The 23,740-nt window shown below is 42.9% G+C and overlaps 1 protein-coding gene across 2 annotated transcripts in view; it reads left to right on the top strand.

The window, feature by feature from the left end:
- CLUAP1 (clusterin associated protein 1) overlaps nt 1-23,740 on the top strand; it is a 164,837-nt gene that overhangs the window by 1,570 nt on the left and 139,527 nt on the right. For both annotated transcript variants that reach the window (XM_007054457.4, XM_037911344.2), the window contains exons 2-5: nt 1,062-1,173; nt 3,952-4,036; nt 11,526-11,705; nt 15,309-15,404. In XM_007054457.4, the coding sequence (XP_007054519.2) occupies nt 1,062-1,173; nt 3,952-4,036; nt 11,526-11,705; nt 15,309-15,404 (473 nt within the window). The remainder of the gene's footprint in view (nt 1-1,061; nt 1,174-3,951; nt 4,037-11,525; nt 11,706-15,308; nt 15,405-23,740) is intronic.

Genomic DNA, 23,740 nt, shown 5'->3' with positions numbered 1-23,740 from the left:
CAGCATGAATATCTCACCTTGCTGCATTACAGTGACATCACGTAGCATCCTCACACTGTTTACACTACTGCAACAAATTCTCATGTCAAAAAGTCACCACACCATAATTCTGCATCTGGCTGTGATGACATATTGTGGATTCTGTGTAGACTCCAGATATGCAGGATGTGTCACCCTGTGAAAATCAGATTGATCCTACAAAATATGGGACAGACAATGAGTTCAAGCTGTTGTAGACACCCAGGTTGCAAAGGGTTTCTACTCATTCCCAGTATGTCTGGTATTATACTGATTTTCTCGGGACAATGATCCCAGGTCTTGTGAGGGCTGCTTTGCAGATACCTGTGGGTCTCACTGTCAGTTTTGGTCCCATATTTCGATGAACCATTGTGTTGCTGTGGGTTTACATTATGATATTGCTGGTACATGACCTTTTGTATTGGCTGCTGTAATGTGCAGGAGTCTGGAGGAAACTTCTACCTCTTTCCCTTATTGGGCATTGAACAACTGGTCAGGTGCATTGTATTTGGTTTTTTAAACTTTTTTCTGAAACATCAGTTAATGGCCTCTATCGAAGGAAGGTATCAGCGTAGGTGGGCAAGTAGTTTGTTGTGTTATTGCAGTTCCTTCAGGTAAAGACTATGGTATGTCTTTCTTTAGAGATGCTCAATGCCATTTCTTAGGGCAACTGGGAGGGTTTGCTACAGGGCGATGAAAGGCTTCCTTCCTGTGGTTGAGCGCTCCATCCACAGGGGCTGGGAGAGCATTGGTTTTATACACGACAATGGGGATGTTTGAAATCCTGAGTTGATTTTATTTTAATATTTCAGTTATTAGGAACATTTCTCATTTAAAAAGTCATCTTTTTTTGCTCGTTAAAGAAAATTTCCTGGTAAATTTGTATTAACTTTTTTCCTTGATCACTTCATGAATTCTGTCTATTCTAGATTCACTCTAGCACAGTGTGTTTGTTGGTAATCATAAACAGTGCATTGTGGGACTTGAGCATCTTTGCTGACTATAGTGAAAAGAAAGAATTGTTTTTGTTGTTTGTCTTTCAGATTTTACTGAGATGATGAGGGCTCTGGGCTATCCCCGACTCATCTCTATGGAGAATTTCCGCACTCCAAACTTCATGCTGGTTTCAGAGATGCTTCTTTGGCTATGCAAAAGGTTGGTGCTTTATTTCAGTGCAAGAAAAAATGTCAACTCAGTCACGGGACCTGAAGTTAGAGAGCCATTTGAAGCAGATATTTTGGAGTGGAGTTGTACTGAGTGGCTTAAAGAGGAACTTGGTGAAATTGAAATTTAGTCATTTTGAGAGCTCTACTGTTCTGAGTGCCAGATAGGAACATATGGTAATTAAGTTGGCATTTTAAGTATCAAGCTTGTGGCTTCAGTGGTCTCCATGTGCCATGGATATAATAAACTGATTTTTCCAGAGGAAAATAATGTAGATAAAGGGTAAACTAAAGGAAAAGTACGAAAATTAAAGAGTGTATTCTCCTTGAGTCCCCTTCCTCATTCACCAGTGTGAATTTCCGTATTCTTTAGATTCTGTAGCAAACATGCAGCATGAGGCTTGCATTGCAGGAGCTAAAGTCAGGCAGTGGAGGACTAACTGAGACTACCTTCAAACTTAGTCTTCTCTAGAAGTATTCTTTGCAAAGTGAAGTGGGATCTTCTCCTCCTCTCCCTTGGACTGAGTTCAGCCCCACTGGCTCTTTTAAAAACAATTCCTGCAGCTAAGGCTTTGCCCCAACTTTACAGAACAGGCTCATACTTTAAAAAGAAAATTCACAAATAATGTTCAACGTGTAAGAGGAGATCAATGTCTGAAACGTGCAGTAATGATTTTTCCTTAATATTTCATTCTGTTTTCTCTGACTTACTACATTGCCCACAATGAAAGGCAATGGAAGAAGGAACCCACCAGGGAGCATGGTCTAGTATCATTTTACTATAGTTTTACGTCAGTGTAATGCTATTGGTTTCAAACACTTGTGAAACTGCAATGGTGGATCAAGCTATATGTATGTGGTGTGTGTGTGTGTGTGTGCGTGTATTTATAATACATTAATTATATCATCAATATCAAAAAGTACTAAAATGTTCTCTGTGTGTGTGTGTGTGTGTGTGTGTATGAAAAGAGAACATTTTCTTACTTTTTCAGTTAATGATACCTTACAATATTGCAATGGGCAGAAATTTAACAAAGATCATTTTTGCTGCTTGCTTACTTTTTGCATTTCACTTAGTTTATGGTTAGTTTCAAGCAACTTTAGCTTTCTGGCTATTGTGCACTAGCTCAATGCTGCAATTTTTGGGCTGCAAGTATTGTAGGACTGTTTAAAACTAATAAAAAGTTTTGATTAAAACATTTATATTAATATCAGGTCTTGTGAAGTCTTAACAATGCTTCCCCTTCCCCCTAAGTTTGGTTTTTAAATTACTTGCCTTTTTCCCTTCAAATTTAAAAACAGAAGTCACGGATTTTCTCTCCATTTCTCCAAATTGTCTCCCATCTCTCTGAATTTAACAACTTCTCTCCAAGAGATGGCAAACAGAGCAGTGAAAAAGACATTTAATTACACAGAAAGGGATTGCTTTTCAAAAAAGGTGTAAGCATATTCATCCAATTAAGCTGAACAGTATAAAGTGCTTTCACGTGTATATTATAAGGTGATTGGAAGTACTCTGCTTTTAAGTGAAGTGCCTCATTTACATCCCAGGCAGCTAGGAAACTAACCAAATTGTACCAGGTACCCAATAAACCAGCTTTCCCTGGTTCCAGGAGTCTTATAATTGTATTGAAAGGTAGAGAGCTTAATTTAGAGTTCACTTATTTTGAATTTCAAATGAGATTTTAAAGTGGAGGTTCTGTCTGGATATTAATGATCCCATGGCACTTTCCATAAAAGTTAGGAAGTAGGGGATTTCCCTAGTTTCCTCTTCCCAGGTGTACTGGTATATAGTGTACTGTGGACCAGTTGGTTGGTGACCTCCCCTCCAGAGGTGGCTGTGTTGTACTGGTGCTGTTTGTAAAGGGCTTTGGGATTCTCAAGATCAAAGGTGCTATAAAAATGTAAAATATTAATATATTATTAGTGAAGCAAGAAAGTTTATTTTAGGGACAATATTAACTGTAAATCAGGGCCCTATGTTTTTCTCTGTTTTGTGGCTAGAGACTTTGCTGCAGAACCCATTGATTGCTGTAAATATGCTCCAAAATCTAAGCTTTCATGTATAACATTTTCTAGCCTTGCAAAGATTCAGTTTGAGTTATGTTTGGAAGTAATCTTCCTCAGTCTGCTTAAAATGATAGCTCTGAGACCTCTCAACTGTCCTTGTTCATTTCCAAGGGGGTATTTACTTTCATGATGATATTTTAAATGGCAATGTTGTTGTTTTATTAACCATTTCACTGCTAGTCATTTTAGCAGATTTCTGGAAGATTAGGGATGTTCAGTTAATCAAAGGCTTTTTTTTTTTTTTTTTTAAGTCCTAGTCAGATCTAATTAAGATGAGTTTGGTTTATCTGTGTGGCTTGCAATTTGAAAAACTGACATGGTACAGTAAATAATCTCTCATCAGAAATATTCAATTGATTTAAAGCCTGAATCCAAGCTTTGAAATTGATTTGGGTGAATCAGCTAGGTCTGGCTGTTCTTACAAACTAAGCCAAAAGATAGCTTCAAAACCTGAATTTAACAACGTCTTTTGCAAAGATGGCTCAAGCTTTATGTCTCATGCAATTTTTATGACATTCTAATTTATACATTCCAGATCCTAGACGCTGAACTACTGTTTCTCCACCTGCATCAGGGGCTGAAAATTTGGTTTGCAGGATCTTTATGATGTCTGAATTTGCCACATAAATGTATTGGCTTTTACCTGTTTAATACTTCATGCATGTTGCTTGTCTGACTCGATTAATGTTCCCATCTGTAGATATGAACCTCAGACTGATGTTCCTTCTGATGTTGAGACAGAGCAGGACCGGGTTTTCTTCATTAAGGCAGTAGCTCAGTTTATGGTGAGTCTGCTTAAGCAACCTCATTTGCGGTTTGATCCAAAGCCCACTGAAAAAATAATGAGAGCCAGAGGGAGAGATTTACTTGCAGTTGATATTTGACTAAACCTTAATTCAAGCGAAGGCCCTGATCCTGCAAAAACTTAAACACGGGTTTAACTTTTACATGATGTTAGTAGCCCTATTGCAGTCACTGGATGAAACTCAATGGAAGTGTTGCTATTGACATGAATGAGGCCAGCCAATGACTTGGATGGGATGGCTCACATCACGTAAAATTAAACATATGAGTAAGTCTTGGTAGTATTGGAGTTTTAACAACTACTTAGCTTTAAGCTCATAAAGCAATATTCATGTGCAACCTCCTATCCATTTTTCACACTTGAAAAAGCTAACATGCAAAAATCAAGTTTTCTGAACAAAGTGGATTTTTGGATGCGCTCAGTAACAAATATGACCATCTCTCTCCTAACATTTTATGCCTGATTTTGTAGTAGGGTAAAAACTTACATATCAAGAAAATAAGAGAACTCTGTGAAAAACACAAGGCGTAATGATTTTTTAGTTATGGTCTAAAATCAATATTTGTATCCCAGTGTGTAATCCTGTTTTTCTTTATTGCCTGAATGCATACTTTTTATCAGATCAAATGCTTTGTGTTACTGCTTTTTGGATACAGGTTGAAGGATATTAGACACTAAATGGGGGTTGTCTCTTAAAATATAAGATGCGCAGCCACTCTGTATAAGGACTGTACTGGAGTAACTGGACCAAATGATTTTTTTAACATAGGGTTCTCCCCTGAAGTGTCATGGAATTCCAGAGGATGTGCCTGCCAAGCAATGTGCCTTGACCTTTTATTTGTCAGTAGATTTGGAGGTTTTCAGTGGTACTTATCACCATAGTGACTGAGTGTCTCACAAACATTTTGGGTGGTTCTGCAGGTGACCTTTATGCTACAGCACAATCTCTCTTCCCTGCTTTGCTTCAGCAGAGTTTCCCTCTTTCCTTGTTGGGATCATACATCTTTCATTCAATTATGTTGTTGAAAGTGGATTGTAATGAGCATAAACAGTGAGCAGTACCACCAGCAGTACAGTATAAGGACAGTAGCAACAGTGTGTTGTATTTGGTCTGGAAAAAAACCAACACCGGGAGGCCAGGTAAAAAGTTGCCATCTGAATTGCTCCCTTTTCCTCGCTTTCTACACCCTCCATGGATGCATGACATTACTTCTCGTTTTCCTTGCTGCTTGACTTGTTCTCAGGCATAAGACAGGGGCTATTTTAGTTCTAGTGTATTTTTTTTCATAGCCGCTTAGCCTTTTTTTTTTTTTTTTTTTTATTCCTTCCCAGACATTCTGGGAGGAAGGTGTCTGCTGTAAATCATAATTCGGATTTAACTCTGGATTCAACTTCCAGATATCTCTGGAAGAATTAGATATTTTTTTTAATATTTCAAGTGGATAATGATGTTTGTAAGCATCTTTTCTGATTTTTATTTATTTAAATTTTTACAGTTGTGGAAAATTGTGAGGGGGTCTGGCAGTAAGGGGGTAAGACGATAGTTATTCAATGAAAGTAGATGTTCAGATTCGAAAAGGTAAAGCATCATAACCATTAAAACACAAACTGTCAATATCACATGTCAAAATACAAAGTCAATATCCTTACATCAAACTTTCATAAGTTTTCAAGCAGCATTTTTCTTACTTTGCCTATCTTCGTGCTTTTATCGGGGGATGGGGTGTGCACGCATTTGTGTATGTGTACGTTGAAGAGGAGCTCTGTGTAAGCCTGAAAGCTTGTCTCTTTCACCAATAGAAGATATTACCTCTATTACCACCTTGTCTTTACAGACATTTGCTGATAAATATCTAAACCTTCCAAGCCTAATCATAATGGGGAGTTTTACAAAGTGACTATGAAAGAATTCTGGGGCAGATGCTTGGTCTTGCATCCCTTTTGAACAGGAATGGACACTCCTGCTTTGTTGTGGTCGGAGCATCAGGGCACCAGTAAGCAGAGTTGCTGACTGAAAAACATACAGGGGGAAGTTGAGGGCATTATGAAAAGGTACCAGTGAAGGTATAAGTGAGATGTTGAGGGGCTCCCTTCTGTAGTCAGTTAATATTTGTGTTTAGTTATCCTCTCCTCCCGTCTGCCTTTCTCTGCCAGTATATTAAAGTTTTGCCATGTAATCTACTATCTGTTTTAGTTTGGAGAACAGGGTCATTCACAGAGCTCTCTGCAATGGGCTCACTGAGAAGTTCAAAGTAGTTTTTTTAATTGTCTGAAGAGAGTGCAGAAGTGGTGTGAAGCCTTTACCCCTCCCGCCTACCAAGCTACACTTCCTGTGCTGGGCCTTCTGTGATTCAGCACAGAATTGGACAGTATTAGGTTAGCTAGTCCATTTCCTCACACTCACCCAGGAGCAAAATTCCACAAAGTACAGCTCATACCACAGACTACTCTTTAGTTTCAGTCTGGAGCACTGAACCATGGTTATGTCATGCAGCAATGAAGCAGAGTTTCAGCAAAGTGAATTTTGACCAGCTGTTCCAGTGCAACATTGAACTAAATAAGTGAGCTAAGTCTGAATGTTTAGAGCTTGGCCTTTCACTCAGTGGGGCTTGGTAAAAATGTGTTTCTGGGCCAAGGGGCGTGAACCACGTGTTGATCACCAATGGCTGCTACTGTCTGTAGGTATGGTGTTGGATGTCCTTAGTAGGAAATTGTGCTGGAGGTAAACATATTGAGAGAGTTGGAAGGAATGTTATACAGGAAAACGAGTTGTACTTCACAAAGATGCTCAGATTCTTAGGCCTGGATGGTGAGTTTTTGACTTGAGAAGGTTATCAGCCTGATCTCTCTTTATGGATAGCTGTCAGATTAAAACTTTTTTGTGGGGCTCTAATTTTGAAGCTTTTTGAAATATGAAGTGACCATAAAGCCAGGTTTTGCCCATAGATTACATATGGACAAGGCTATGTTTTAGTCATGGGTATTGTTAGTAAAAGTCATGGACAGGTCACGGGCAGTAAACAAAAATTCACGGCCCGTGACCTGTCCATGACTTGTACTATATACCCCTGACTAAATCTTGGGAGAGTAGGAGGGGGGGCCTGGGAGTGCTGCAGATGCTTGGGGGTGGTGGGGGATGGCCCGGGGGTGCCACAGGTGCTCGGGGGAGCAGCCTGGGACTCCTGCTGGGGTGGGGAGGTGGTGGTGCGTGGTCCGGGATTGCTGCTGGTGCTGGGGGAGGGGTTGGCATGGCTGGCAGGCTCCCTATCTGGCTCCTTAAGGCTCCCCGGAAGCGGCGACATGTACTCCCTTAGTTCCTAGGCGGAGGTGCGGCAATATAGCTCCATGTGTTGCCTCTGCCCCAAGTGCCAGCTCCCATTGGTTGGGAACCACGGAGCTGCCGCTCAGGTCAGAGGCAGTGTGCGGAGTCATCCAGCTGCGCCTCCACCTAGGAGCTAAGAGAGGGACATGTTGCCTCTTCCAGGGAGCCCCATGAAGTGAGCACCGCCCAGAGCCCTCACCTCCTCCTGCGCCCCAATCCCCAGCCCTGAGCCGCCTCCCACATCCAGACTCCTGCTGCTGCTGGGGGACGGGGGCATGGTGGCCCAAGAGTGCCCCAGGAGCGGTTGGTGCGGCTGGCCCGGCTGCAGCAGAAGTCATGGAGGTCCTGGAATCTCATGGAATCTGTGACTTCCATGATCTCTGTGACAAACTTGCAGCCTTACATATGGATAATTAGTTCTCAGTTCTTAATTCTACTGAGTGCAGATGTGTAACCTTTCCATATCTTACAGTTCTAAGCCCTGGGGCATCATTAGAGGTGAAGAACAACCATAGATCCAGCAGTTTTAAGTTTCTTTTCTGAGCCTAATACAATTTGGAAAGAGAAGTGTGAAATCAGAAATCATTTTAATAATATGCTTTTCAGACCATTCTTCATATTGGTGTATCCCTAAAGGCTTTACAAAATAATACAGTTATGGGATGAAATAAGAGTGGCTAAATTACCCCATGGCTAAAAGTCTGCAATTAATTTTACAGGGTAATAGAGGAATTACTGCGGTTCTTCAGTAAACAAACTCTCAGATCAGGTGTTTCCTCTGCTTCTTAGAATGGGAAGGACTTGAAGATGTTTCTTCAGTCATTCCTGTTGTCCATGGGACACGCAGTTATCTTCAGCAATAGCTAATAATCTGTAGCATCTATAATTAGATAGGTACATTTGTCTCCATATAAATCTTCTAACTCCATTAAAGAAGAATATCAGAAATCATTAATCCTCATTAAAATGTAACTAGAGCAAATCCTTTCCAGACTAAGCAGAATAACTGTATGATTTCTCTATTGTGGTATTTGATTACATTCTACTTTATTTAAATTCTGTTAGTGTTTCTATTCTATACCCGTACTCTCCTAACTTGTTAATTCAGCCTTTCCATCTGGGCTAATGATTTTTTTTTAAAAAATTCTGCTGTGTGCAATCCTGGGCCATATGGGGGAATCTGACTTCAGCTTTTCATTGTGGTCCATGTTTCTCAGCGTTATGAGCTAGTAGTGAATGACTAGAGTCTCTCTAGTCACTATGTAAGTTGCGTTGACAATATTGACTCTCCCTGAAGAGATCCAAACTATTAGATGGAGAGTCAATGAGATATAGGAAAATTGATGCTTTTGATTTAACCAAAGCAGCAGGAGTCTATGTCTGTCATTTAAACAGAGCATAGTGTTGCCAATGCACAAACAGGCTGAAGAGACAATCTTTTTTTAACTTGCCATAAGTTGACTTACACATTAAGGCCTGGAGGGGGTCTGCCTGGAGAAAAATAATGTTTTGGCCTTACATAGTTTTGCTCTGTGTGTCTCCATTGCCCTGCACTTTAAGAAGGTGAATCCTTCCGTCCACTCCAATCTCCACATAGGGGTAGAAGGCTCAAATCCAACCACAAAGATGTGGACCCATTTTGCAGAAGGGAGGACAAATGTGGGGAGCCCACGCAATAGTTTTCACCATTTGTGTAGCACCGTTCCATCCATCTTAGTGCACATGGGGGCTTTGGAGTATGCAGATCCACTAGCTCACCTGAATCCCTGGGGTGGGAGGTTCTTAGCAACTGCAGTAATGTCAATGAAGCAGCACCACTGCTGCTTTGTGGCTTGGGGGAAGAATATTCTATGTCCCCAGCCTGTGAACCTGTTTGTTAGGGCTTTGTACTGAGTCCAGAATTTGGCCCAAAAAGAATATGAAAGCACATTTTAAAAGCCTAACCCAAACTTGTCTATCGACCCCACTTTGTGGTGGTTTTAGTTCTTCTTTTGTCTTAATTGCATGTGGCTTAAATTAAACACATATGGTAAGTTCTCAGAATAAATGGAGATGGTTTTGTAATGGTGCTGTGAAGACATTTTTATGCCTTTTTTTAAACTAGTGGATCAGGAAAAGATGTTGATCTGTTTGCAGATGATTTTGTTATGTCAGTCATGTGTTTTCCTGTCCACATGCACTGAGAATGTGTGGGTGTGTGTATGTGTGAGAGAGAGAGAGAGAACAGTCGCCAAGTGGAAAATACGTTTTTTCCTTTTACTAGACATTGATTTTCCCCCCTTGTGTTTTAAGTGAACTGAAATTGGAATTCCCATCCATAACAATGCTCTTTGTAATGTGGTGCTCTAGCTTCCCTTGTGGAATAGGTGTTAAAGGGACACTGTCAACTTAATAATCACACTTCTGTCTGAAAATTTTATACCTGCTGTTCATAGAATAGAATCATAGAATATCAGGGTTGGAAGGGACCTCAGGAGGTCATCTAGTCCAACCCCTGCTCAAAGGGTTGTGATGATTAACTCCTAAGATTCCTTCAGCTGAAAGAAACTGAAGGGAAAAACATCGAGATTTTTTTGCTTTTCTTACTGGTGCATTTGAGGATACTCTGTGACCAGTGATTTTTTGCTACTCTAATTGGTGAGCACCCAAAATTGAAGGCCCTAAAAATCCTTCTCAAAACCTTGGTCTCATTTGTCAGTCATTTTCTCAGTTTCTCTTGCAAAATTAGTCTGTCAGTTTCCTCTCTTGTTTTTGTGGGCCTTTCACACAGTAACAGGGTGAGGGAAACATTTACAAAAATAAAGAAATCTGATTGCAAAGCCACAAAAATTGGCAGGGCACTCAAGCAGGTCTGGGGCCTGAAAATGCTTTTTAAAAAATTGACTAGATTTGAAGTTGATGCTCTTCCTTTAAGAGCTGGGGCAGAGTGCAAACACTGGATTCAATCCAGCAATCCATTCCCAGGAAAAAATCCCTTTTCTTTCAAAGGGCATTTTGCCTGAGCAAGGATTGTGCAGTCAGGCCTGGTACAGGTCCAACTAAAACTGTAGCACTTTAAAAAAATTGGAAATAAAATGTTAAGTTAAAAAAATAAAATAAATATTTGAACAATTTCTTACTTGTTGCCAATTGGATTTTACCTGTGGTAGGTCCAATTTGGATATAAAAATCACATAAAAGATTGGTACATGCTTCAGCACACTTAGCTTAGGGCCTAATGGTGAAAGTGAAGTTTAATACGCATGGATGCTTGTTAGGCTTGGATAGGAAACCTCTGTCTACTACCTAGTATTCTTAAAGGAGGTAAATTTTGATAGCAGGTCAGATGCAAAGAGAGAAGAATCTTAAGCCATCTAGCTATTTATAGTTTGTTAACTTCTATTTCTGGGGAGGAACAAAGTTTTAGCCAATAATGGCTTTTTGTTGAGTTCGCAAGAGTGAATGGCAGTTTTAATTGTTGTTTTGCACCAACTCTTCCTGTCTGTAACGTCAGCCCAGAGGAAATTCCAATAATTAAGTATATCTCCTTCTCTGTGCCACTGGAGTGCTGTTTCCCAAGGTGTTTTGAAATAAATATCAAAGGTATATACATCCATTATTTGAATCTTGTATGAATATCTGTGCATGTAGTGGGGTAGAGGAGAAAGGGAAACAAATTATTCCCTCTTTTGATATTAATAAATTTAAGAGAGAAACTATCAATCTGAAAAAAAAATGTTGGAAGAGGAGACAGTTTATTAGAGTAATTGATCTAATTACAGTAATGCACTGAGGCTGAAATTCATCTCCGTGCAGAGGGTCAGCACCAGGCCCATGCACTTAAGTACCAATTAAGTTTACAGGAGATGTAAGTGGTAAATAGGATTTTTGCTGGCCCTCTGCACAGGGGTGACTTTCACCCTGAGAGAATTAGTGGATGGTTTGAGCTTTTTCATTTATATAAGTGCCCAGAAATGTTATGACTCTCAAAAGGTGTGTGTATGTCATCCTTGTTCGAAAAATCCCTTGTTCCTGAGCTGAAAATTTTAGTTATTTTGGAATCATGTTTGTCTATACATAAGTACTTTTAGGAAAATGTTTGATTCGGGAATTGACAATCTGTTCTCTATAATGGACTGAAATATTTCTTTGTGTCTTCTTCCAATAGGCTACCAAAGCTCATATAAAGCTCAACACAAAGAAGCTTTACCAAGCAGACGGCTATGCAGTGAAGGAGCTGTTAAAAATAACTTCTGTGCTTTACAATGCCATGAAAACCAAAGGAATGGAGACCACCTCAGTGTCCGAGGAAGAAAGCACCAAATTCAAGTTTGACCTTGGTTCAAAAGTAAGGAAAATAAAGATTCTTTTTTTTTTTTTGTAGTCATGGAAACCAAATTCATTTGCCTCATAAGCGTACGCACAGAATGTGTGCATTAGTACGTTCTTTTCAAACTCTCCCTTCCTAAATTTACCTGCTGTGACACATTTGGCCCCCGTCTAATCCCAAGAAAAACTTGGTTCATAATGGTATTGAAGTTTAGTACTGAATTGGTCATCTCTGCTTTGGAGCAGGACTGGAATAGTAGGGAACGTGGCAGGGCAGAATTGAGATGATTTGGCATAATTGTGTTAGAAAAGCATGGGAAGTACTCACTGCAATATGGGCCTGAACCAGTGCCCATTGAAGTCAATCAGAGTCTTTCCCTTGAATTCATTGGGCAGTGCTTCAGGACCTGTAGAAGCATTTAAAATAGAAATTGCTCCACCAATACCAAGGAAAAACAGAACACAGATACTCTCTGAATAGTCCTATCAGTTATTTGTTCATTATGCAGGAATAATACTTTTCTTTTAAAAGTGGCAATAATTATGGCTACATTAATGTGTCAGGTGACATTATAGAATTTTCTTTAAGAAACTTCTCCCTTTCTTGGAGTAAGAGCCTGTTGCATGCTTCCTGTGTTAGTGTTGTAATAATAGAGCAAATTTGTAGGCCCAAACTTTAAAAGTGAATGAAAGCTTATAAAATGTCATGATAGCCTATAACAACAAATGTTCATGGGAAAAGGTGAATAAGTGAGACAGACTGAATTAGTCCAAAAAAGACCTATTAATGTAACTCAAGGACTATTAAAATCAGGCCTGGTAAATGAGAAGCATGGGACTGGAAATCCATTAACACAGATTGGTGTGTTGCAAATTAGGCCTAATAGGTGGACAAAATAATGAGAGGATGGGCTATTCCACCTGTCACTCCCTTTTAGGGTCTCTAAAAGAAAAGACTTTGGGGGGAAAAATCAAGAAGAAGCTGTCTGCCAACAGTGGCTACAGTGAGCTTTCACCTCCCCTCTCTTGGCGCCTTGTGAGCTTTACCATCATGGCTGTCACCTCCCATCTCCTGGCACCCCAGAATCTACCATAACACTGTTGGGCCTTTGTTGGCCTGATCCTGAGAGATGTCCTGACCAGACTGGGTCAGAGAGAGGGACCCAGATGATGTAGCCACCTTTGCCAACTTTAGCTAAATCCCAAATACCACCTGGGATGTGAGTCTTTATCACCTTCCCCCCTTTGTGTGTCCGTTTCCTTCCCACCCTTATTTCTTTTCTTTCCTATCTCTCTCCTTTTGCCTACTGTTTAATAAGAGTCTGGCTTAGCCAGCCAAGACTGCATCTTTTGCAGCACTGTTATGAGTCTGGGATTAAAAAGGCAGATAAAAGTAATGCCCTCAACCACCTGAATTAGGTCTTGGAGCAGCTGATACAACTGTGTGCTGTGTCTGTTTACTTTCCAGCAGTGAGACTGCAAGTGAAAGTCAACCCCAGAGAAGGAAAGTGCATTTTCTGTCTTTGCTGTTCTCTTTCATCTTTTGTGTGTGTTTGTCTTATTCCTTTTAGAAATGGGGTTGGATTTTAACTACAAGAACTCAAGCTCATCTTAACTTTTTCTTTTCCCCAAAAAGGACAACTATTATAATCTTTAATAACAACAAAAAACTGTCAAAAGGAGGGTGGGGACAGTTCCTTGTGAAAGCTCCTTCTAGCTAGATGGAAAGGGAACAAGGAGTGTTCTTAAAATGAAAGGCTTACTTAATGCATTACATTTACATTTTAAATGATTTAACCTCTTTTCTCTTTTCTTTCTTTAAGGTTACAATAGTTTTAACAGTGATACTAAATAGGCTGAGGTCTCTATATACCAAACCTTGAACCTTGTTTAAATTGTTCAGTTTGGGACAGTGAGAGCATCATGTTTACACCTTTGACTCTATGGGTCCATATAGTCCATCAAAATTAATACTATATAGGTGCTTTTTGAAAACGGGAAACCAAATGAAACATTATTAGTATAAAGAAAAGGAGTACTTGTGGCACCTTAGAGTAACAAATTTATTTGAGCATAAGCTTTTGTGAGCTCCAGCTCACTTCATCAGATGCATTCACTGAATGCAGCTACAGCTCACTTCTTTCGGCAGCGTGTAGTGTACATTCCCTTGTATCCCCCCAGAATGGGTATAAGTAGGGGTAGCCTGTCAGGAATGGTGCAGACTGAAGGATGTGATTATCTACGCAAGTACATATCCTACATGGCTCTCTGCTCACCCAAGCCATGCTTCCCCCTCTACACTACTGTTTTTAGCCATGTAGTGTCTCCCTGCTGCTGGAGCCCTTCCCCACCATAGGGAAAGACTCTTGGAGCAGGAGGGTAGTGGAGAAAGGGCTCCAGCAATGCGGAGCTGGCAGAGTCTTTCTTCCACAGGGAAAGACTCTGGCAGGCAGGAATGATTCCGCCAGTTCCCAGCTGCTGGAGTCTTCTCCTGCCACAAGGAGGGAAAGGGAAAGGCTCTGGCAGTAGGGGAGCAGTCTGGAAAGGCTCTGCCAGGTCCCTGCTGCTGGAGCCTTTCCCCTCTGCAAAGAAAGACTCCAGCGGGGGGAAGGCTCCCCCGACTCCCTGCTGCTGGAGCCCTACCTGTGACAAGAAAGGGAGCAGGGAAATGCTGAAGCTTTCCCCTGTTGTCTCTCCCTTGCCAGAGCATTTCACTGATATGTATAGCTACACACTGCTGTGTGGACACAGCTGGCTTTTCCCTGCAGTGTGTAATTACACATACCCTACATGTTGCCGCTGATGATGTGTAGTGTAGACAGGGCCGTCCTTACCCATACGCAAAGTACGCAGCTGCATAGGGCACCAGGAAATTTTGGGGCACCAAATTTCCTGGTGCCCTGTGCAGCTGCGTGCTTCTCCAGACCCTGCTCCGGCTCTTCCCCATGGCCCCAGCCCCACCTCTTCCCACCCCTGCTTTGCCCCAGCCCCACCCCCACTCCCCTGAGGACTCCAGGAGCGGCCAGGCCTGCACTCACTGGTAAGTAGAGAGACCTGGCTCCAGCCTGCTCTGCTCCCCTGGCTGCCAGCCTCGCTGCCAGCGAGTGCTGGAGGGGTTCTCCCCTCCCCCCAAGCATGGGAACCAGGGGAGCAGAGCAGGCTGGGTCCGGGTCACTCCCCATCCCGCAGGAAGTAGCCAGCCCCCCTCCCTCCCATCCCCCATGGAGGCCTGGGGCCAGCCCCCCCGCTTCCCTCTGTAGTGGCCTGGGGCAGGGCCCCACACAGCCCCCCGTGGAGGCCTGGGGCCAGCCTCCCCTCCCCCCACTCCATGGAGGCCTGGGGCAGGGCCCCACACAGACCCCCCTGTGGAGGCCTGGGGCCAGCCCCCACACATGGAGGCCTGGGGCCCCACACAGCTCCCCTGTAGCAGGGCTGTGTAGGGCAACAAAATAGCTAGGGACGGCCCTGAGTGTAGATGTAGCGTAGGAGAGATTCCGGCACCGTGCTGGTCACACATACGGTTTTAATTTTAAAAGGGACAAAGCCTGTCACAAATTTTCTTTGTGATGGCAAAGAGACTCTTCCATTGTTTGATTTTTTTTTTTTTATTCTGTTCTTCTAGATTGCTGATTTGAAGGCAGCCAGGCAGCTTGCTTCTGAAATCACATCCAGAGGAGCATCTCTATATGATTTACTTGGCAAAGAGGTGGAGTTGAGGGTAAGTATGCTCTGCAGACAGGGAACTCAGATTCACCATATGCTGCAAATGTAGAGAGAGAAACAAGTATGAATGAGTGATTTCAACAGCTGCAATGAATACATTAGATGTAGATTGGGTGTGAGTGGAGCGAGGTCATATGGGTTACCCAGCTTCTCATTCATATTATTACTTGTAATAAGCCCAAGAGAATAATGGTTTGCCAGTTTGTGTTTAGAGGTAAACTGAAATGCTTTGTAAAGAGCTGCTTGAGAGCTTAAATGAGTAACAGTGTGTACGTATACTTTGTCATGTTCTTGTACCAAATGTGGACTGGCTACAGAGCTTGCTTATACTGGATGTGTTCATCATAAGATTCTTTAATGCTCTGCCAGGTATGTCTCAGGTTCATTTAAATAAGGTATTTTACATGAAGTACCACCTAATATAATACAGTTTAGCGTTCCATTACATCTGCCACTTTAAGCTCTACATTCCTACCATTTGCAATATTTACATTATCATGCTGTCTTTGAGGTTCAGTATTTATCAGTCTGCTAAGAGTCTCTGAATTGTACTGGTTTCCTAATTACATGACCCAAAGTATGACAACTTGGTCATCAGGCTGTATATTAGTTGCAATAACTGGCTGTGGTCAGTCAAGAATCCTTGAGTCGTCATCTTGTTCTGCAGCTGCCATCTGTGGGGTTTGCTATGTTGATCTGTCTGAGGAATAAACTGTAGATGCTGATGGTTTCTGTTGAACTCTCCACTGTCCGTCTCGATCACATATGATTTGGGCGCTAAATTCCTTTTCTTTACAACAGCTGGAGCTGTCCATCTCTTTTCTTCATCCAGTTTGAAAAGAACACAGTCACCAGGTTCTAGACCCAGCACTTCTTTCACTGAATGATGTCTATTGTCAAAGTGTTGATAAGCTCTTTTAGCCTTTTTATCCAATTTGGCTACTCTCTTCGTGACTAGCCACTTTGGAGATATGTTCCAACTTTAAAAAAGAACCTTAGAACAGAGTCATCTTCCCACTGGGAGTTGTGCTGGACTATATCGGGTAGTGATCAATGGCTCCATGTCTAGTTGGCAGCCGGTGTCAAGTGGAGTGCCCCAGGGGTCGGTCCTGGGGCCGGTTTTGTTCAATATCTTCATAAATGATCTGGAGGATGGTGTGGATTGCACCCTCAGCAAATTTGCGGATGATACTAAACTAGGAGGAGTGGTAGGTACGCTGGAGGGCAGGGATAGGATACAGAGGGACCTAGACAAATTGGAGGATTGGGCCAAAAGAAATCTGATGAGGTTCAATAAGGATAAGTGCAGGGTCCTGCACTTAGGACGGAAGAACCCAATGCACAGCTACAGACTAGGGACCGAATGGCTAGGCAGCAGTTCTGCGGAAAAGGACCTAGGGGTGACAGTGGACGAGGAGCTGGATATGAGTCAGCAGTGTGCCCTTGTTGCCAAGAAGGCCAATGGCATTTTGGGATGTATAAGTAGGGGCATAGCGAGCAGATCGAGGGACGTGATCGTTCCCCTCTATTCGACATTGGTGAGGCCTCATCTGGAATACTGTATCCAGTTTTGGGCCCCACACTACAAGAAGGATGTGGACAAATTGGAGAGAGTCCAGCGAAGGGCAACAAAAATGATTAGGGGTCTGGAACACATGACTTATGAGGAGAGGCTGAGGGAATACCAGGATACCAGCGGGATACCAGGAGGAAACACAGGCAGGAACGTCTGTGAGGGGAGGGCTCCTGCCTCATACTGAGAATGAGGGCGATCAGCAGGTTATCTCAAGTGCTTATATACGAATGCACAAAGCCTTGGAAACAAGCAGGGAGAACTGGAGGTCCTGGTGATGTCAAGGAATTATGACGTGATTGGAATAACAGGGACTTCGTGGGTTAACTCGCATGACTGGAGTACTGTCATGGATGGTTATAAACTGTTCAGGAAGGACAGGCAGGGCAGAAAAGGTGGGGGAGTAGCACTGTATGTAAGGGAGCAGTATGAATGCTCAGAGCTCCGGTACGAAACTGCAGAAAAACCTGAGTGTCTATGGATTAGGTTTAGAAGTGTGAGCAACAAGAGTGATGTAGTGGTGGGGGTCTGCTATAGACCACCGGACCAGGGGGATGAGGTGGATGAGGCTTTCTTCCGGCAAGTCACAGAAGCTACTAGATCACACGCCCTGGTTCTCATGGGTGACTTTAATTTTCCTGATATCTGCTGGGAGAGCAATACAGCAGTGCATAGACAATCCAGGAAGTTTTTGGAAAGCGTAGGGGACAATTTCCTGGTGCAAGTGCTAGAGGAGCCAACTAGGGGGAGAGCTTTTCTTGACCTGCTGCTCACAAACCGGGAAGAATTAGTGGGGGAAGCAAAAGTGGATGGGAATCTGGGGGGCAGTGACCATGAGTTGGTCGAGTTCAGGATCCTGACGCAGGGAAGAAAGGTAAGCACCAGGATACGGACCCTGGACTTCAGGAAAGCAGACTTCGACTCCCTCAGGGAACGGATGGGTAGGATCCCCTGGGGGACTAACATGAAGGGGAAAGGAGTCCAGGAGAGCTGGCTGTATTTCAAGGAATCCCTGTTGAGGTTACAGGGACAAACCATCCCGATGTGTCGAAAGAATAGTAAATATGGCAGGCGACCAGCTTGGCTTAACGGTGAAATCCTAGCGGATCTTAAACATAAAAAAGAAGCTTACAAGAAGTGGAAGGTTGGACATATGACCAGGGACGAGTATAAAAATATTGCTCGGGCATGCAGGAGTGAAATCAGGAAGGCCAAATAGCACCTGGAGCTGCAGCTAGCAAGAGATGTCAAGAGTAACAAGAAGGGTTTCTTCAGGTATGTTGGCAACAAGAAGAAAGCCAAGGAAAGTGTGGGCCCCTTACTGAATGAGGGAGGCAACCTAGTGACAGAGGATGTGGAAAAAGCTAATGTACTCAATGCTTTTTTTGCCTCTGTCTTCACGAACAAGGTCAGCTCCCAGACTGCTGCGCTGGGCGTCACAGCATGGGGAGTAGATGGCCAGCCCTCAGTGGAGAAAGACGTGGTTAGGGACTATTTAGAAAAGCTGGACGTGCACAAGTCCATGGGGCCGGACGAGTTGCATCCGAGAGTGCTAAAGGAATTGGCGGATGTGATTGCAGAGCCATTGGCCGTTATCTTTGAAAACTCGTGGCGAACGGGGGAAGTCCCAGATGACTGGAAAAAGGCTAATGTAGTGCCAATCTTTAAAAAAGGGAAGAAGGAGGATCCTGGGAACTACAGGCCAGTCAGCCTCACCTCAGTCCCTGGAAAAATCATGGAGCAGGTCCTCAAGGAATCAATCCTGAAGCACTTACACGAGAGGAAAGTGATCAGGAACAGTCAGCATGGATTCACCAAGGGTAGGTCATGCCTGACTAATCTCATTGCCTTCTATGATGAGATTACTGATTCTGTGGATGAAGGGAAAGCAGTGGATGTATTGTTTCTTGACTTTAGCAAAGCTTTTGACACGGTCTCCCACAGTATTCTTGCCAGCAAGTTAAAGAAGTATGGGCTGGATGAATGCACTATAAGGTGGGTAGAAAGTTGGCTAGATTGTTGGGCTCAACGGGTAGTGATCAATGGCTCCATGTCTAGTTGGCAGCCGGTGTCAACTGGAGTGCCCCAGGGGTCGGTCTTGGGGCCAGTTTTGTTCAATATCTTCATAAATGATCTGGAGGATGGTGTGGATTGCACTCTCAGCAAATTTGCGGATGATACTAAACTGGGAGGAGTGGTAGATACGCTGGAGGGCAGGGATAGGATACAGAGGGACCTAGACAAATTGGAGGATTGGCCAAAAGAAACCTGATGAGGTTCAATAAGGATAAGTGCAGGGTCCTGCACTTAGGACGGAAGAACCCAATGCACCGCTACAGACTAGGGACCGAATGGCTAGGCAGCAGTTCTGCGGAAAAGGACCTAGGGGTGACAGTGGACGAGAAGCTGGATATGAGTCAGCAGTGTGCCCTCGTTGCCAAGAAGGCCAATGGCATTTTGGGATGTATAAGTAGGGGCATAGCGAGCAGATCGAGGGACGTGATCGTTCCCCTCTATTCGACATTGGTGAGGCCTCATCTGGAATACTGTATCCAGTTTTGGGCCCCACACTACAAGAAGGATGTGGATAAATTGGAGAGAGTCCAGCGAAGGGCAACAAAAATGATTAGGGGTCTGGAACACATGACTTATGAGGAGAGGCTGAGGGAACTGGGAATGTTTAGTCTACAGAAGAGAAGAATGAGGGGGGATTTGATAGCTGCTTTCAACTACCTGAGAGGTGGTTCCAGAGAGGATGGTTCTAGACTATTCTCAGTGGTAGAAGATGACAGGACAAGGAGTAATGGTCTCAAGTTGCAGTGGGGAAGGTTTAGGTTGGATATTAGGAAAAACTTTTTCACTAGGAGGGTGGTGAAACACTGGAATGGGTTACCTAGGGAGGTGGTAGAATCTCCTTCCTTGGAAGTTTTTAAGGTCAGGCTTGACAAAGCCCTGGCTGGGATGATTTAGTTGGGGATTGGTCCTGCTTTGAGCAGGGGGTTGGACTAGATGACCTCCTGAGGTCCCTTCCAACCCTGATATTCTATGATTCTGTGATATCCAGTAGCTGCTATTGGTGTTGATATGTAACTCAGAAAAGCAAGGAATGGATCTTCTTCCTGTAGGATTTTGTTGGCTGTACAGATCTCTTGGCCTCTCCATTCGCTTGTCAGTAATGTGGTTTGTTAGTAATATGGTCAAAATCATATTTTGTTCAGAATGACTTAAATTCTGCTGCAGTGAATTGTAGTTCATTGTCCATCACTAGTTGTTCTGGAATACTGAAGTGAGCAAAAACAGTCCACAATGACCAGGTAATGATGTCCTCCTGTGAATTTGCATAAATTTGCAGCCAGTCTCTTCCAAGGCCTGTCTGGTAGGGGTGTTGTTATGAAAAGTTCTTTGTGTTGTATTGGTCTGTTAGTTCCTTGCCAATGCCTGGCCACCACACTGACTGGTTGGCCCATTCATGGCATTTAGTTAATCCTTGACGTCCTTCACAGATGAGATTTAGGATTTTTCCTCTCATTTTGTTTGGAATTGTGATGCAGTTGCCTTTAATCATGAGTCCATTTGACTTGCGTTATTGTCCATGCACTGCACAGTAGTCTTTTGTGACTTCCTTAGTGTCCTTCAGATACTCGGGCATCTGCCCCAAAGTAATGTAGAACTTCCTGATGTTGCATATCTGTCGGTAGTTTTCTGTAGTGGTGTAGTCTCTTTTCTGACGCTCGTCAGTATGCATCCACATACATGTTAATGTCATCTTTTGAGCTCATAAGTAGTTGAGTGCAATTCCAGGGCCTCCCCCCTGCACTGAGCCAGGACAGAAACAGGAACCCTGTCACACACACCTGAGAGCAGGACATGACCGTTTTATTTAGCCCTCCCCACCCCCAAAGAATATTTTCACCAGCCATCTATGCCATGGAGCAAATAGAGCAGAATTTGTGGGGCAGCTGTGAGGAGGAGTAGGGGGCAAATGGGGAGAAGTGCCCTGGCTGCTCCTTCTATCTCTACGGACTCTGACAAAGGAAAATGAGCCCTGAAGACTTGCTGAGAAAAGAGGCATTGTTCTTCATCTCCAGGGCCTTCCTCCACGGTCACCAACTTTTCTAGCTCTCTGGAAGGAAAAACTATGCTGAAACCCAAGAAGAGCTCCTCAACCACTCATGGGGACTCTGGCCACTGTATGTTAAGGGCTCTCGTAAGCCCTCCAGTACCCAGATAAGAATGAGAGCCCCAGAGTGTGACTCCCCCGTACCGTCTGAACTGCAGCACTCAATTCCAGTACCGTTCAATCCAGAATGGACCTTGTTGGTACTGTTGAAGTTGGTACTGTCCATACCATCTGTATCGCTGATGTCAGTGGCCACATGTGTGGTACCAATGACAACTGGTACGTGTGGTATCAATAATAATGGCACCCCTGACAATACTATCGATTCCTCAGGCATCCATGGCAGGCAGGGACCTACTTTGTCTGTCAGTACTGGACTCTCCCCTCCTGCGATAGGATGGTCTCTCAGTGCTGACCTAAGTACCATCCCTGTTACCAACCTTGGTGCTGGCCTCCCCTGGAAGCTTTTGTCATCTCCTACTCCTGGATGACACTCTTCAGTGGAATCTGTCCATCATCCCCACAGGTCTGTAACAAAAGACCTTTCTCCTTGGTTTCCCCCAGCACCATATGCTTATCCCTCTTGGACCTATGGGCATCAAGGGGTATCCCTCAAACTACCAGGTCGGTTTCAGCCTCCTCTAGGCCTGGGTTTCCAACTCCATCATCCTCCAGGAAGGCCACTGTACCACCTCCAGCTGCCAAGCATGGCACCAGCTTGGATCCTTCAGATGAGGACTACAGGAGGAAGGGCAGCAGATGCTCATTCATATATCATTTTCCTCAGCTAAAGAGACAGTAATGCCTGAAACATCCTCTGACAGAGGATGTGTGATACCAGTCCTAGTGCTTGGTAGCCCAGAAAGTCTAGGGGAAGAATTGCTGTAAGAAATAACAAAATAGCATTTCATTGAAGGATAAAAATATTTTCAGGAGCTGCAGGGAAGCTACACAAATTTCTACCATTTTTCAAAGTGTCTTAAATTTCCATGAAAACATGATGCAAAACAGAGCTCATTTGTATTCCAAAAATGTTAATAAAATAAAACAAAATCTTTATAGGCCTCATTTCCCCACAGTATATTTGTCTAATCCCTTGGCGATGGAAACAGATTTCACAAGGCAGCTGGCTAATGCATTGGTGTCTGAGTTCAAAGGGTTAAGCTGCTTTGACCTGCACACACACACCTCCACACAACTCAGACAGCTAAAAAGTCAAGAGTATGTCAATTTTTAGGGAGAATTTTAAAAGAGCACTTGGCAGTTGCTTTGAAATTGGGAATAATTTAATAGTTTTGGCCAAATCACAGCTTTTAGGAGTCCATTTGGCTTCAGGGTTGGGCCCTTAATGAGGGACATATCCAAGAGCAGAGTGACGAATGTGTGAAGTGAAAATCAGGGAAGAGTGAGTGTTCCAGTGCAACCACTTCTCATTGGGCCCATCAAGAGCTCTCTTCATTGGAAGCCTCTTTAAAGGTGCAATTTCCAGAAGGGTGTGAATTATTATATCCTGTAGAGAACGTATTTTTCCGATGGCATAATGACTCATTGCTCTAGCTGGGACTAGCCAATTTTATATAAATGCAGGGTTTATGCTCTGTACAGATGTCTTACAGATTACACTTGTCCTTAAGAAATCCTGTCAGGTGAGAAATGGCCTCAAATGGCCTCATATCCTCATTAGGGATAAATTTACATCGTAAAGGCATGATGCTTTACGGTGACAGCCCAAAGAAAACTTCCCAGTAGCACTAGAAAAGACCTTGCATGTTTTGTTACTAATGATTTGGATCAGTTCTGACTTTCTGAGGGATCCACCCAAACTAAGGAATGCTGCTTCAATCCAAAATCTGGTACATAAGCGTACAGCTAGTTTTAGCCTGTTGGACATTGAATAAAGCAAAACAAACATTTTTCAAATTAAAAGCTGGTCTCTGTTGGTACAAACCGAATTGGCTAATTTTCCATTGGATTTGCTTGTTTTTGTCATTATTTCTTTTGCTGTAGTTATACACATAGATTGTTTAATGTATTTTGTACTTCAAACTGCATGGTATTTTTTGCTTTCTTTTATAAAGGCTGTGACAGTGATTGGTTTTTTAAAGGCTGCTTTGTCTGAACACTAAAATTACGTTAGAAGGCATTGAAAACAAAATGCAGCTTTCGTCACCTCCATTAGAGCTGCAGAACATCTGGGATAAATTCAGGGAATGCCTATAGAATTCCAGTGCATTTTGACTTCCTGAGTACTGTGTGTCCTGATGTCCCATTCATTTGAATGGTCAGCATAACTATAATTCCTGTAGGATAAAAGCAGCACCACAGCAGCTGATTTTTAATTGGAGTCCCTTATTCTTTAAAGACAATATATTTTGTTACTTAAAGAATATCTAGAATTACAGTAAGGCTTGAAAAATTCACTCACCACTAGTCCTTGGGGAGCTTTTCCTCTGAAACTATTATCCAGCTGAAACTATTAAGTTTTGCAGTATCTAAGCTGCTGTTTTACAAAAAAATCTTTCCAGCCCATACAACTGCATAGATGACCTTACATTTGGTTCACCTTTGAAAGTGTTGCCTTGCCAAGTCTGCACACAGACAACTCTGCTGCTGTTTATACCATGAAATTAACAAAATA

This window comes from Chelonia mydas, chromosome 10 (genome assembly GCF_015237465.2).
Source record: "Chelonia mydas isolate rCheMyd1 chromosome 10, rCheMyd1.pri.v2, whole genome shotgun sequence".
Lineage (NCBI taxonomy): Eukaryota > Metazoa > Chordata > Testudines > Cheloniidae > Chelonia > Chelonia mydas.
Note: the sequence above shows the minus strand (reverse complement) of the source record. Positions and strands in the feature narration are given on the sequence as shown.